General features: G+C 45.0%; 1 protein-coding gene across 4 annotated transcripts in view; it reads left to right on the forward strand.

The window, feature by feature from the left end:
- The window catches only part of VPS16 (VPS16 core subunit of CORVET and HOPS complexes), a 959,900-nt gene that overhangs the window by 199,447 nt on the left and 745,644 nt on the right, over nucleotides 1–14,809 (forward strand). For all 4 annotated transcript variants that reach the window (XM_063934117.1, XM_063934116.1, XM_063934114.1 and 1 more), the window contains 2 exons: nucleotides 9,408–9,552; nucleotides 9,644–9,759. In XM_063934117.1, the coding sequence (XP_063790187.1) occupies nucleotides 9,408–9,552; nucleotides 9,644–9,759 (261 nt within the window). The remainder of the gene's footprint in view (nucleotides 1–9,407; nucleotides 9,553–9,643; nucleotides 9,760–14,809) is intronic.

The raw sequence follows: 14,809 nt of genomic DNA on the forward strand, positions 1-14,809 counted from the left end.
ATACGCCGATGATATAATTCTCTTTCTATCCGACATGCCCCACTCTTTGCCTGGGCTCCTAGACCTGGTTGAGGAATTTGGCTTTTATTCGGGGATCCACATCAATTGGGATAAATCGGTAGTGTTTCCATTTCTTAAATCTACTCTGCAACCCCCCACTTATGACTTCCCCTTGAAATGGTGTTCCCAATTTAAGTATCTCGATATTCAAATCTCCCATTCTCCTGCACTTTATTGCCTAGAATTTAACCACCCAAATTGCACGATTACGGGAAAAATCCCAGGTATGGCAGAAGCTTCCTTTATCTGTTACAGGGCGGGTGAACATTGAAAAAATTATTGTTCTGCCGAATTTTTTATATATATTACAGAATGCTCCATCCTATATCCCTATTTTGCAATTTCATTTGATCTCCCGTTCTATTGTTTCTTTTATGTGGGGCTCTATGCAGGCCCGCATTGCTGTTAGAACACTGTATAGGTCTAGGCATGAGGGGGGCTTGTCCCTACAGGATTTCCATCTGTATTATGTAGCCGCTCAGGTGGCACAGTTGGGGGAGTGGGTGACCCTGGAGACTATGGTGACCTCCCTGTAGCCTTTTTGGAAAAGGCGAGTTTGGCATTTTCTCCCCTGCAATTCCTGTTGGCACATTTTTCAATTGCCTCTCTTCCCCCCTTATTACAGCAAGCTCTTAGAATTTGGCTTGCGGTGGGGATACTGTTAGGGGATAGTACTATTGATCCCTGCTCCCCATTGTGGAATAATATGTTGTTCCCTGAGGTCCGATTGCTTGGCAGTAGCTCGGGATGGATTTCCTTTGGTGTGTCGGCTATAGGACAGTTGTATCAAGATGGGGTCCACCACACATTTGAATATCAGCCACCTATGATGTACCTAGGCATTACTTTTACCGCTATCTATAGCTTTGTCATGCCCTGTATGCTCAGTGGGGCAATGATACTCGGCAACTGTCTGAATCTCCCGTTCATGCAATGTTCTGTAATATGCCTGAGCGTGGATCTGTTTCAGTTCTATACGCTCTGCTCTCCTCCTCTGGACTGAATGGTTTAGGGTCATTGCGAGATAAGTGGGTGACTGATGTGGGTGTTCTTGATTACTGGACTCCGAGCAGACTGTTCCGAATCGGATCCTCTGCTTGTTCTAAATGTAAGGCCTTGGATGCTGATTTTTGGCATCTGCTCTGGCTTTGTCCACGGGTGTGTGCCTTTTTGGGGAGAAGTGACTGAGTGTTTCCGTGATGCGGGTGTTCAGTTTCCTATTATGACTCCCCAAATTTGTATATTTGGGCTGGATTTGAGGTACTCTCTTGGTGGTCATCTGAAGTTGTATATCAATAATTTGCTTGCCTTATCACGAGTCTGTATTACACACATCTGGATGGGACAAGACCCTCCTGCTTTTGCTGCGTAGGTGGCCCTGGTTAACACTATGCTCTCTCATGAGCGTTTCATGTATGCTAAACGCAAGTGCTTGGGTAAATATGATGCAGTGTGGGGACTCTGGACGACTCTTAGATATTCCCTTGATCTCCCGACCTTACCGTAAATTTTTGATATATCTATATATGTAAATTCCTTTTTTTAATTAATTTTTATTTCGTGCGCCCCTGGCTTCACAGGATATGCCGATCTACCCCCCACCACCTGGGTATACAACTGTGCTGGTATTCCACTGTTATATTTGTATTCTCCTTCATGTTAATGACAATTGTTTTTTTGGGGTTATGTGATGTATGAACCCATTTTAACTACTTGAAATCATACCTATTGATGTAGACATTTGTCAAGAAATGAATAATTCTTTCATGTGAATGTTTTTATTTGTTTGTATATTTTCAAAATCAATAAAATATACATGATTAAAAAAAAAAAAAAAAATGCCTTTCCGACAAAAAAAGACATGCGATGCTTGATTCTCGCATGCCAAGATAGGATGTTTGGCGTGACTACAGCAAAGGCAAATAAATATTAAACAAATAATATAGGCACCTCGCTGAAAGTTGATTTTCCAAGCTGCTGTTCTATCGGAGATAGTCACTCTCCATAACCAGAAATACTGATTTGCTCATTGCTCTAAGTCATATGTCCTAAGGCGAGCTCAGGGAGAAAGGTAGTCCCCCTGGAACAGAAGCTAAAGTACAATAGCTATTTTCTCTGACGTCCTAGTGGATGCTGGGAACTCCGAAAGGACCATGGGGAATAGCGGCTCCGCAGGAGACTGGGCACAACTAAAGAAAGCTTTTAGGTCACCTGGTGTGCACTGGCCCCTCCCACTATGACCCTCCTCCAAGCCTCAGTTAGATTTTGTGCCCGACCGAGGTTGGATGCACACTAGGGGCTCTCCTGAGCTTTTAGAAAGAAAGTATATAATTAGGTTTTTTATTTTACAGTGAGACCTGCTGGCAACAGGCTCACTGCAGCGAGGGACTAAGGGGAGAAGAAGCGAACCTACCTGCTTGCAGCTAGCTTGGGCTTCTTAGGCTACTGGACACCATTAGCTCCAGAGGGATCGACCGCATGGAACTGGCCTTGGTGTTCGGTCCCGGAGCCGCGCCGCCGTCCCCCTTACAGAGCCAGAAGCAAGAAGAGGTCCGGAAAATCGGCGGCAGAAGACATCAGTCTTCACCAAGGTAGCGCACAGCACTGCAGCTGTGCGCCATTGCTCCTCATACACACTTCACACTCCGGTCACTGAGGGTGCAGGGCGCTAGGGGGGGGGGCGCCCTGAGCAGCAATAAAAACACCTTGGCTGGCAAAAATACCACAATATATAGCCCTAGAGGCTATATATGTGATAATTACCCCTGCCAGAATCCATAAAAAAGCGGGAGAATAGTCCGCGAAAAAGGGGCGGAGCTATCTCCTTCAGCACACTGGCGCCATTTCTCCCTCACAGCTCCGCTGGAAGGAAGCTCCCTGGCTCTCCCCTGCAGTCTACACTACAGAAAAGGGTAAAAAAGAGAGGGGGGGGGGCACTAAATTTAGGCGCAGTATATATAACAGCAGCTATAGGGGACATAATTCAGTTAGTCCCTGCATTATATAGCGCTCTGGTGTGTGCTGGCATACTCTCACTCTGTCTCCCCAAAGGGCTTTGGTGGGTCCTGTCCTCTGTTAGAGCATTCCCTGTGTGTGTGCGGTGTGTCGGTACGGCTGAGTCGACATGTTTGATGAGGATAATGATGTGGAGGCGGAGCAGATGCCTATAGAAGGGATGTCACCCCCTGCGGGGCAGACACCTGAGTGGATGGACTTATGGAAGGAATTGCGTGCACGTGTCGACTCCTTACACAAAAAATTTGACGACATGCCAAATGCGGGACAGCCGGCTTCTCAGCTCATGCCTTTCCAGGCGTCTCAAAGGCCATCGGGGGCTCTAAAACGTCCGCTACCTCAGATGGCAGACGCAGATGTCGACACGGATACTGACACCAGTGTCGACGACGAGTCTAGTCTAATGTCCACTAAGGCCATTCGTTGCATGATTGAAGCAATGAAAGAGGTGTTACAAATTTCTGATATAAACCCAGGTACCACTACCCGTAGTTTTTCCCCCATCAGAAGAATTAAATGAAGTGTGTGAAGAAGCGTGGGCTTTCCCTGATAAAAGATTGGTAATCTCTAAGAAGTTACTAATGGTGTGCCCTTTCCCGCCAGAGGATAGGTCACGTTGGGAGACACCCCCTAGGGTGGATAAAGCGCTCACACGTTTGTCTAAAAAGGTGGCACTACCGTCTCCGGATACGGCCGCCCTCAAGGAACCTGCTGATAGAAAGCAGGAGGCGATCCTGAAGTCTGTATATACACACTCAGGCATTATACTTAGACCAGCTATTGCGTCAGCATGGATGTGCAGTGCTGCCGCTGCGTGGTCAGATTCCCTGTCAGAAAATATTGACACCCTAGACAGGGACACTATTCTGCTAACAATAGAGCATATAAAAGACTCAGTCTTATACATGAGTGATGCACAGAGGGAGATCTGCCGGCTGGCATCTAAAATAAGTGCATTGTCCATTTCTGCTAGGAGAGGCTTATGGACTCGCCAGTGGACAGGGGATGCAGATTCAAAAAGGCACATGGAAGTTTTGCCTTATAAGGGTGAGGAGTTATTCGGGGATGGTCTCTCGGACCTAGTTTCCACAGCAACTGCTGGGAAGTCAGCATTTTTACCCCATGTTCCCTCACAGCGTAAGAAGGCGCCGTTTTATCAGGTACAGTCCTTTCGGACTCAGAAAAACAGGCGTGGAAAAGGCGGGTCTTTTCTGTCCAGAGGCAGAGGTAGGGGAAAAAGGCTGCAACAAACAGCAGGTTCCCAGGAGCAAAAGTCCTCCCCCGCTTCTTCCAAGTCCGCCGCATGACGGTGGAGCTCCACAGGCGGAGCCAGGTACGGTGGGGGGCCGCCTCAAAAATTTCAGCGATCAGTGGGCTCGCTCACAGGTGGATCCCTGGATCCTGCAAATAGTATCTCAAGGATACAAACTGGAATTCGAGGCGTCTCCTCCCCACCGGTTCCTAAAATCTGCCTTGCCGACAACTCCCTCAGGCAGGGAGGCTGTGCTAGAGGCAATTCACAAGCTGTATTCCCAGCAGGTGATAGTCAAGGTGCCCCTACTTCAACAAGGACGGGGTTACTATTCCACACTGTTTGTGGTACCGAAACCGGACGGTTCGGTGAGACCCATTTTAAATTTGAAATCCTTGAACACATACATAAAAAAATTAAAGTTCAAGATGGAATCGCTCAGGGCGGTTATTGCAAGCCTGGACGATGGGGATTACATGGTATCCCTGGACATCAAGGATGCTTACCTGCATGTCCCCATTTACTATCCTCACCAGGAGTACCTCAGATTTGTGGTACAGGATTGCCATTACCAATTCCAGACGCTGCCGTTAGGACTCTCCACGGCACCGAGGGTGTTAACCAAGGTAATGGCGGAAATGATGATACTCCTTCGAAGAAAGGGAGTTTTAATTATCCCGTACTTGGACGATCTCCTAATAAAGGCGAGGTCCAAGGAGCAGTTGTTGGTGGGAGTAGCACTATCTCAGGAGGTGCTACACCAGCACGGTTGGATTCTGAATATTCCAAAATCACAGCTGGTTCCGACGACACGTCTACTGTTCCTGGGTATGATTCTGGATACAGTCCAGAAAAGTGTTTCTCCCGGAGGAGAAAGCCAAGGAGCTGTCATCTCTAGTCAGAGACCTCCTGAAACCAAAACAGGTATCGGTGCATCACTGCACGCGGGTCCTGGGAAAGATGGTGGCTTCTTACGAAGCAATTCCTTTCGGCAGGTTCCATGCCAGAATCTTTCAGTGGGACCTGTTGGACCAATGGTCCGGATCGCATCTTCAGATGCATCGCCTAATAACCCTGTCTCCAAGGACCAGGGTGTCTCTGCTGTGGTGGCTGCAGAGTGCTCATCTTCTAGAGGGCCGCAGATTCGGCATACAGGACTGGGTCCTGGTGACCACGGATGCCAGCCTTCGAGGCTGGGGGGCAGTCACACAGGAAAGAAACTTCCAAAGACTATGGTCGAGTCAGGAGACTTCCCTACACATAAATATTCTGGAACTAAGGGCCATTTACAATGCCCTAAGTCAGGCAAAATCCCTGCTTCTACACCAGCTGGTACTGATCCAGTCAGACAACATCACGGCAGTCGCCCATGTAAATCGACAGGGCGGCACAAGAAGCAGGATGGCAATGGCAGAAGCCACAAGGATTCTCCGATGGGCGGAAAATCATGTACTAGCACTGTCAGCAGTGTTCATTCCGGGAGTGGACAACTGGGAAGCAGACTTTCTCAGCAGGCACGACCTCCACCCGGGAGAGTGGGGACTTCATCCAGAAGTCTTCACGCTGATTGTAAATCGATGGGAACGGCCACAGGTGGACATGATGGCGTCCCGCCTAACAAAAAACTAGAGAGATATTGCGCCAGGTCAAGGGACCCTCAGGCGATAGCTGTGGACGCTCTAGTGACACCGTGGGTGTACCAGTCAGTTTATGTGTTCCCTCCTCTGCCTCTCATAACAAGGGTACTGAGAATAATAAGAAAACGAGGAGTAAGAACAATACTCGTGGTTCCGGATTGGCCAAGACGAGCGTGGTACCCGGAACTTCAAGAGATGATCTCAGAGGACCCATGGCCTCTGCCGCTCAGACAGGACCTGCTGCAGCAGGGGCCTTGTCTGTTCCAAGACTTACCGCGGCTGCGTTTGACGGCATGGCGGTTGAACGCCGGATCCTGAAGGAAAAGGGCATTCCGGAGGAAGTCATTCCTACGCTGATTAAAGCCAGGAAAGATGTGACTGTACAGCATTATCACCGCATATGGCGGAAATATGTTGCTTGGTGTGAGGCCAAAAAGGCCCCAACAGAGAAATTTCAACTAGGTCGATTTCTGCATTTCCTGCAAGCAGGAGTGACTATGGGCCTGAAATTAGGCTCCATTAAGGTACAGATCTCGGCTCTGTCGATTTTCTTCCAGAAAGAACTAGCTTCACTACCTGAAGTTCAGACGTTTGTGAAAGGAGTGCTGCATATTCAGCCCCCGTTTGTGCCTCCAGTGGCACCTTGGGATCTCAACGTGGTGTTGAGTTTCTTAAAGTCACATTGGTTTGAGCCACTTAAAACCGTGGATCTAAAATATCTCACGTGGAAAGTGGTCATGTTACTGGCCTTGGCTTCAGCCAGGCGTGTGTCAGAATTGGCAGCTTTGTCATGTAAAAGCCCTTATCTGATTTTCCATATGGATAGGGCGGAATTGAGGACTCGTCCCCAGTTTCTCCCTAAGGTGGTATCAGCTTTTCACTTGAACCAACCTATTGTGGTGCCTGCGGCTACTAGCGACTTGGAGGATTCCAAGTTACTGGACGTAGTCAGGGCCTTGAAAATTTATGTTTCCAGGACGGCTAGAGTCAGGAAAACTGACTCGCTATTTATCCTGTATGCACCCAACAAGCTGGGTGCTCCTGCTTCTAAGCAGACTATTGCTCGCTGGATTTGTAGCACAATTCAGCTGGCGCATTCTGCGGCTGGACTGCCGCATCCTAAATCAGTAAAAGCCCATTCCACAAGGAAGGTGGGCTCATCTTGGTCGGCTGCCCGAGGGGTCTCGGCTTTACAACTTTGCCGAGCTGCTACTTGGTCAGGGGCAAACACGTTTGCAAAATTCTACAAATTTGATACCCTGGCTGAGGAGGACCTTGAGTTCTCTCATTCGGTGCTGCAGAGTCATCCGCACTCTCCCGCCCGTTTGGGAGCTTTGGTATAATCCCCATGGTCCTTTCGGAGTTCCCAGCATCCACTAGGACGTCAGAGAAAATAAGATTTTACTCACCGGTAAATCTATTTCTCGTAGTCCGTAGTGGATGCTGGGCGCCCGTCCCAAGTGCGGATTGTCTGCAATACTTGTACATAGGTATTGTTAACTAAAGGGTTATTGTTGAGCCATCTGTTGAGAGGCTCAGTTGTTTTCATACTGTTAAACTGGGTATAGTATCACGAGTTATACGGTGTGGCTGGTATGAGTCTTACCCGGGATTCAAAATCCTTCCTTATTATGTCAGCTCGTCCGGGCACAGTGTCCTAACTGAGGCTTGGAGGAGGGTCGTAGTGGGAGGGGCCAGTGCACACCAGGTGACCTAAAAGCTTTCTTTAGTTGTGCCCAGTCTCCTGCGGAGCCGCTGTTCCCCATGGTCCTTTTGGAGTTCCCAGCATCCACTACGGACTACGAGAAATAGATTTACTGGTGAGTAAAATCTTATTTAAAGTTTGATGTATTACTGTGCACTGCACATTTAAAGGAGGAAGTGCTGATGTGCAACTACATGCATTACTAGTAAAGACATAGTTATCGATATCGCAAAACAAAGACAAATGTTATTGATACTCCTTTCCACTGCCTTTAAAATCTGTGGTTTTTGCACATGAACGCACATCAACCCTTGATTTAGGTCAGTGGAACAGGAAACGACCTGTAACGAAGTCCCATGACCACGACTCTGCTCACTACCTGGGTCAGGGCAGAGATCCGGGTAGTTGGCTGGTTGATAGACCCAGCAATTTCCCAGGTCGGCAGTAGAAAAGGGATATTACAGTGCTCAATGACCAAAGGGATACAGAAAAAGCTATAACTTTATTAATATGTTTATGTTTATTAATATGTTTTGGTATTTAGGAATAACTAAAAAAATTACCCCTTACCACTAACCCACCCCTCCTGCAGCCTCACCCTATCCCCCCCCAGCCTGACCCAAACCCTTGTACTCCCCTGAAGGATCTGTCGGCTTTCTCAGCATATGGATTCCAGGGGGTTGTGATTTTGACTGTCGGGACCCGGATCGCATCCCCTGGAGACTTCTATTGACAGTTTTGATGCATGGATTAGTTTCAGTTATATCACTTTCAGATAGAAAAGTCTGAAAGTCCCGGCAATTACCTGGCACTTTAATGCCGGGTCGTTTTGCCAGACCTGCCTGACACCCCCCCCCCCTCCCCCCCCCCCTTCACACAGACATGCAAATTACCGGGTCAAAAATTTCGACCCGGTAATTTGAAGATCAACACGGGTATTTTGTCTGTGTGAAAGGGTCAACCCGTGTCATAATTCCCATGTCTCCGACCCTGGTAAATTCCTGGGTCATAGTCCCGGGAATTACAACACTGGTTGACCCTTTCACAGAGAAAAAGGACCCGCGTGTTTCATGAAATTACCCGGTGGAACTGCTTCACCCGCTAATTTCATTTTCTGTCTGAAAGGGATATTAGTGGGTTCTTTTGACTGTATTAGAAAATATTACATTTGTGGTATTTTGAGGTCTTTTTGTATTTTAATTATAAGATCACTCTTATTGAAATACAGGTTGAGTATCCCATATCCAAATATTCCGAAATACGGAATATTCCAAAATACGGACTTTTTTGAGTGAGAATGAGATAGTGAAACCTTTGTTTTTTTGATGGCTCAATGTACACACACTTTGTTTAATACTCAAAGTTATTAAAAATATTGTATTAAATGACCTTCAGGCTGTGTGTATAAGGTGTATATGAAACATAAATGAATTGTGTGAATGTAGACACACTTTGTGAAATACACAGTTATAAAAAATATTGGCTAAAATTACCTTCAGGCTGTGTGTATAAGGTGTATATGTAACATAAATGCACTCTGTGCTTAGACTTAGGTCCCATCACCATGATATCTCATTATGGTATGCAATTATTCCAAAATACGGAAAAATCCCATATCCAAAATACCTCTGGTCCCAAGCATTTTGGATAAGGGAGACTCAACCTGTATAGCCTGTACATACACGTATAAATCACTGGAAGATCCTCTCTTTTCTAACAACATGTTTTTCCTGCTCAGGAAGTTAAACAGAACCACATTCTCGAAACAAAGGTATTTCACTCTGAATATAGGACTGGTGTTGCAATTTTAACAGGTGCACTGAAATTTACCCTTACGTCAAATATTGAAGAACTGAAATTACGCAGGATGCCTGAAATTCCAGGTAATGTGCATTTTCAGATTTGCTTTATATTGATTTGGTTTATATTTTTTGGCATAATATTTAACAGATATTTGTTGTGGGTTTTTTACAGGTCCTAAAGTGACGCCTTCTTGTTGGACAGTTCTTTTCCAGGATAGAATGACGTTAATTTTGGTAGCTATTGGCAAAGATTTGTACCTCTTGGATGATACAATTTGTTCCGTTATAGTAAGTTAAATGCATTTGTTATTATTAGTCTTAAAGTTATTAAAAATATTTTATTAAATGACCTTCAGACTGTGTGTATAAGGTGTATATGAAACATAAATGAATTGTGTGAATTTAATGCACAAAGTTATAAAAAATATTGGCTAAAATGACCTTTAGGCTGTGTATATGAGGTGTATATGTAACATAAATGCATTCTGTGCTTAGACTTAGGTCCCATCACCATGATATCTCATTATGGTATGCAATTATTCCAAAATACTGAAGAATCCCATATCCAAAATACATCTGGCCCCATGCATTTTGGATAAGGGATACTCAACCTGTGTATGTGTGTGTATATATATATATATATATATATATATTAATAATTTCCTTAGTTGATTACATTACCTTTCAGCTGGTGCAGCAGGCCCAATGCACAGGGTATCCAAACAGGTTTAGCATTCAGTGTATGGGTCTCGCCCCTGAACTGGTGTGCTGGTACTGTATGCCGGTCAAAAAATGTACTGCTAAGAGAAAATCATTCACTTACCTGATTGTATGTTTAATGTTATATCTTAATCCACACACTGTAGAAATTGTGAACATAATTAAGGTGAGGGCAACATGAATGGAGTTTTAAGAGGCAGGACGTGCTTGTGCTGTGGTAGATCAGTGTCACAGTGTTGTGGTAGATTCCAGACCAGTGCTCTATTTATGTGGAGTTTGATTGTTTTCCCATTACGTGAGCTCCTAGTGTCCCCCTTTTTCTTCTTCTTTTTGTTTGTATCCACAGTCCAAGAACATTATGTAAGCTACAGTAGGACAGGGACTGTTATGAATGGACATATATTCTATGTATTAAGCTACTTAATATGGGAAATGATTTACTGGAAAATATTGCTTGACTGCTGCAGATCAACAAAGAGAGAAAATATTATATATTCCTAACAAGTTCATGGGTAGCTGCTCAAATTGTGCCCCAGAGATGGAGGCCTCATAATCTTAGAATAAGAGACATTGATATACACTGTGGAGAATTTGTTAGTCAATGAACCTTATTACTTCAAAAACGTGCCTGAGGTTTAAGAATATGAGAATTGTTGGTCTCTCTCAGAAAGTGAAAGATAAATCTTGATATTTTACCTTAAAAAAATGATCTGTACAAGTCCTTTCAAACTTTTTCTGGGTTATGTGAGAAAGCTCAATTTGCCCGTACTTGATGTCCACTGCCTGGTACCTCAACGTGAGCTTTATTTTCAAGTTTCCTTACCATGTTACCAGGAAAGCCGGGGAAGTGTTATTTTAATAAACGGTTTTTAATTTTTTTTTATCCTGACTTCATTTTGCAAAGATAGTGTGGATTGTTTATTCTGTTACAGTATCTGCTCCTAAGAAAGGGTATATACACTGTTCAAAAAAATAAAGGGAACACTTAAAAACAACACAATGTAACTCTGAGTTAATCACACTTCTGTGAAATCAAACTGTCCACTTAGGAAGCAACACTGATTGACAATCAATTTCACATGCTGTTGTGCAAATGGAATAGACAACAGGTGGAAATTATAGGCCATTAGCAAGACACCCCCAATAAAGGAGTTGTTCTGCAGATGGTGACCACAGACCACTTCTCAGCTCCTATGCTTTCTAGCTGATGTTTTGGTCACTTTTGAAAGCTGGCAGTGCTTTCACTCTAGTGGTAGCATGAGACGGAGTCTACAACCCACACAAGTGGCTCAGGTAGTGCAGCTCATCCAGGATGGCACATTAATGCGAGCTGTGGCAAGAATGTTTGCTGTGTCTGTCAGCGTAGTGTCCAGAGCATGGAGGCGCTACCAGGAGACAGGCCAGTACATCAGGAGACGTTGAGAAGGCCGTAGGAGGGCAACAACCCAGGACTGCTACCTCCTCCTTTGTGCAAGGAGGAACAGGAGGAGCACTGCCAGAGCCCAGCAAAATGACCTCCAGCAAGCCACAAATGTGCATGTGTCTACTCAAACGATCAGAAACAGACTCCATGAAGGTGGTATGAGGGCCCGACGTCCACTGGTGGGGGTTGTGCTTACAGCCCAACACCGTGCAGGGTTTTTGGCATTTGCCAGAGAACACCAAAATTTGCTAATTCGCCACTGGCGCCCTGTGCTTTTCACAGATGAAAGCAGTTTCTCACTGAGCACATGTGACAGACCTGACAGAGTCTGGAGACGCCAAGGAGAACGTTCTGCTGCCTGCAGCATCCTCCAGCATGACCGGTTTGGCAGTGGGTCAGTAATGGTGTGGAGTGGCATTTATTTGGGGGGCCACACAGCCCTCCATGTGCTCGCCAGAGGTAGCCTGACTGCCATTAGGTACCGAGATGAAATCCTCAGACCCCTTGTGAGACCATATGCTGGTGCGGTTGGCCCTGGGTTCCTCCTAATGCAAGACCATGCTTGACCTCATGTGGCTGGAGTGTGTCAGCAGTTCCTGCAAGACGAAGGCATTGATGCTATGGACTGGCCCGCCCGTTCCCCAGACCTGAATCCAATTGAGGACATCTGGGACATCATGTCTCGCTCCATCCACCAACGCCACATTGCACCACAGACTGTCCAGGAGTTGGCGGATACTTTAGTCCAGGTCTGGGAGGAGATCCCTCAGGAGACCATCCGCCACCTCAGCAGGAGCATGCCCAGGCGTTGTAGGGAGGTCATACGGGCACGTGGAGGCCACACACAATACTGAGCCTCATTTTGACTTGTTTTAAGGACATTACATCAAAGTTGGATCAGCCTGTAGTGTGTTTTTCCACTTTAATTTTGAGTGTGACTCCAAATCCAGACCTCCATGGGTTAATAAATTTGATTTCCATTGATAATTTGTGTGATTTTGTTGTCAGCACATTCAACTATGTAAAGAACAAAGTATTTAATAAGAATATTTCATTCAGATCAAGGATGTGTTATTTTAGTGTTCCCTTTATTTTTTTGAGCAGTGTGTATGTATGTATGTATGTATGTATGTATGTATGTATGTGTGTGTATATATATATATATATATATATATATATTATTAGTCAAGTCCACAAATATTGGGACATCGACGCAATTCTCATATTTTGGCCTCTATACACCACCACAATGGATTTGAAATGAAACAAACAAGATGTGCTTTAACTGCAGACTTTCTGATTTAATTTGAGGGTATTTACATCCAAATCAGGTGACCGGTGTAGGAATTACAACGGTTTCTATATGTGCCTCACACTTTTTAAGTGACCAAAAGTAATGGGACAAACTAAACAATACTAAATCAAACTTTCACTTTTTAATACTTTGTTGCAAATCCTTTGCAGTCAATTACAGCCTGAAGTCTGGAATGCATAGACATCACCAGACGCTGGGTTTCATCCCTGGTGATGCTCTGCCAAGCCTCTACTGCAAATGTCTTTAGTTCCTGCTTGTTCTTGGGGCATTTTCCTTCAGTTTTGTCTTCACCAAGTGAAATGCATGCTCAATCGGATTCATGTCAGGTGATTGACTTGGCCATTGCATAACATTCCACTTATTTGCCTTTAACAAACTCTTTTGGTTGCTTTCACAGTATGCTTTGGGTCATTGTCCATCTGCACTGTGAAGCGCCGTCCAATGAGTGCTGAAGCATTTGACTGAATATGAGCAGATAATATTTACTGAAACAACACTTCAGAATTCATCCTGCTGGTTTTGTCAGCAGTCAAATTATCAATAAATACAAGGGAACCAGTTCCATTGGCAGCCATACATGCCCACACCTTGACACTTCCACCACATGCTTCACTGATGAAGTGGTATGTTTTGGATCATGAGCAGTTCCTTTCCTTCTCCATACTCTTCTCTTCCCATCACTCTGGTACAAGTTGATCTTTGTCTCATCTGTCCATAGGATGTTGTTCCAGAACTATAAAGGCTTTTTTAGATGTTGTTTGGCAAACTCTAATCTGTTCTTCCTGTTTTTGGGACTCGCCAATGGTTTACATCTTGTGGTGTACCCTCTATATTCACTCTTGTGAAGTCTTCTCTTGATTGTTGACTTTGACATATATATACCTACCTCCTGGAGAGTTTTCTTGATCTGGGAAACTGTTGTGAAGGGGGTTTTTTCGTCCCCAGGGAAATATTTTTTCTGCCATCCACCACAGTTGTTTTCCGTGGTCTTCCGGGTCTTTTGGTGTTGCTGAGCTCTCTGGTGCATTCTTTCTTTTTAAGAATGTTCCAAACAGTTGATTTGGCCACACCTAATGTTTTTGCCATCTCTGATGAGTTTGTTTTGATTTTTCAGCCTAATGATGGCTTGCTTCACTGATAGTTTCAGCTCTTTGGGTCTCTATCCCTTCGATTCTTCCGCCTCCCAGAATGCCTCCTTTGGACGCAGGGTTCTTGTGCCTGCTACAGTGCGTCCCCTCCCATGAGGAACTGCTTTAGGACATCCCCTATGTTATTCCCTGTGGAATACCAGTGTACCCCGCAGCAGAAAAGGAGATTTATGGTAAGACCTTACCTTTGTTAAATCTTTTTGCGAGGTGCACTGGATTCCACAGGCACCCACCCTGACACACTTAGCTTCTTTGGGTTTGTATGGCATTAGCCGCTGGTACCTTCTCCTGTCATGAGAATGTAGCATCGTCTCTTTTACCTGCTACTGCATTGGACTGGTTAACTAAACTGAGCTCCAGTGCCTGGAGGCGGGGATATAGAGAAGGCGTCGCTATTCATCCTGGGAACAGTCAAAGCTTTTAGCCTGTTGGTGGCTCGGATCAAGATCCAACTCTGCACCCCGATGTTATTCCCTGAGGAATCCAGTGTACCTCGCAGAAAGATTTAACAAAAGTAAGTTCTTACCATAAATCTCCTTTTATATTGAATACAATAGAAAACCGGTAACCAGTGGAGGGACTGAAAGAGTAGATGATGAACATTTAGCGAGGAAGATTAGCCTTGCGGCTGCATTTATAATGTATTGTAGTGGTGTGAGTCTGTTCTCAGTAAGACCAGTAAGGAGACAATTGCAATAATCAATGCGGAAGATAATAAGTGCATGGATTACA

Source organism: Pseudophryne corroboree, chromosome 7 (assembly GCF_028390025.1).
Source record: "Pseudophryne corroboree isolate aPseCor3 chromosome 7, aPseCor3.hap2, whole genome shotgun sequence".
NCBI lineage: Eukaryota > Metazoa > Chordata > Amphibia > Anura > Myobatrachidae > Pseudophryne > Pseudophryne corroboree.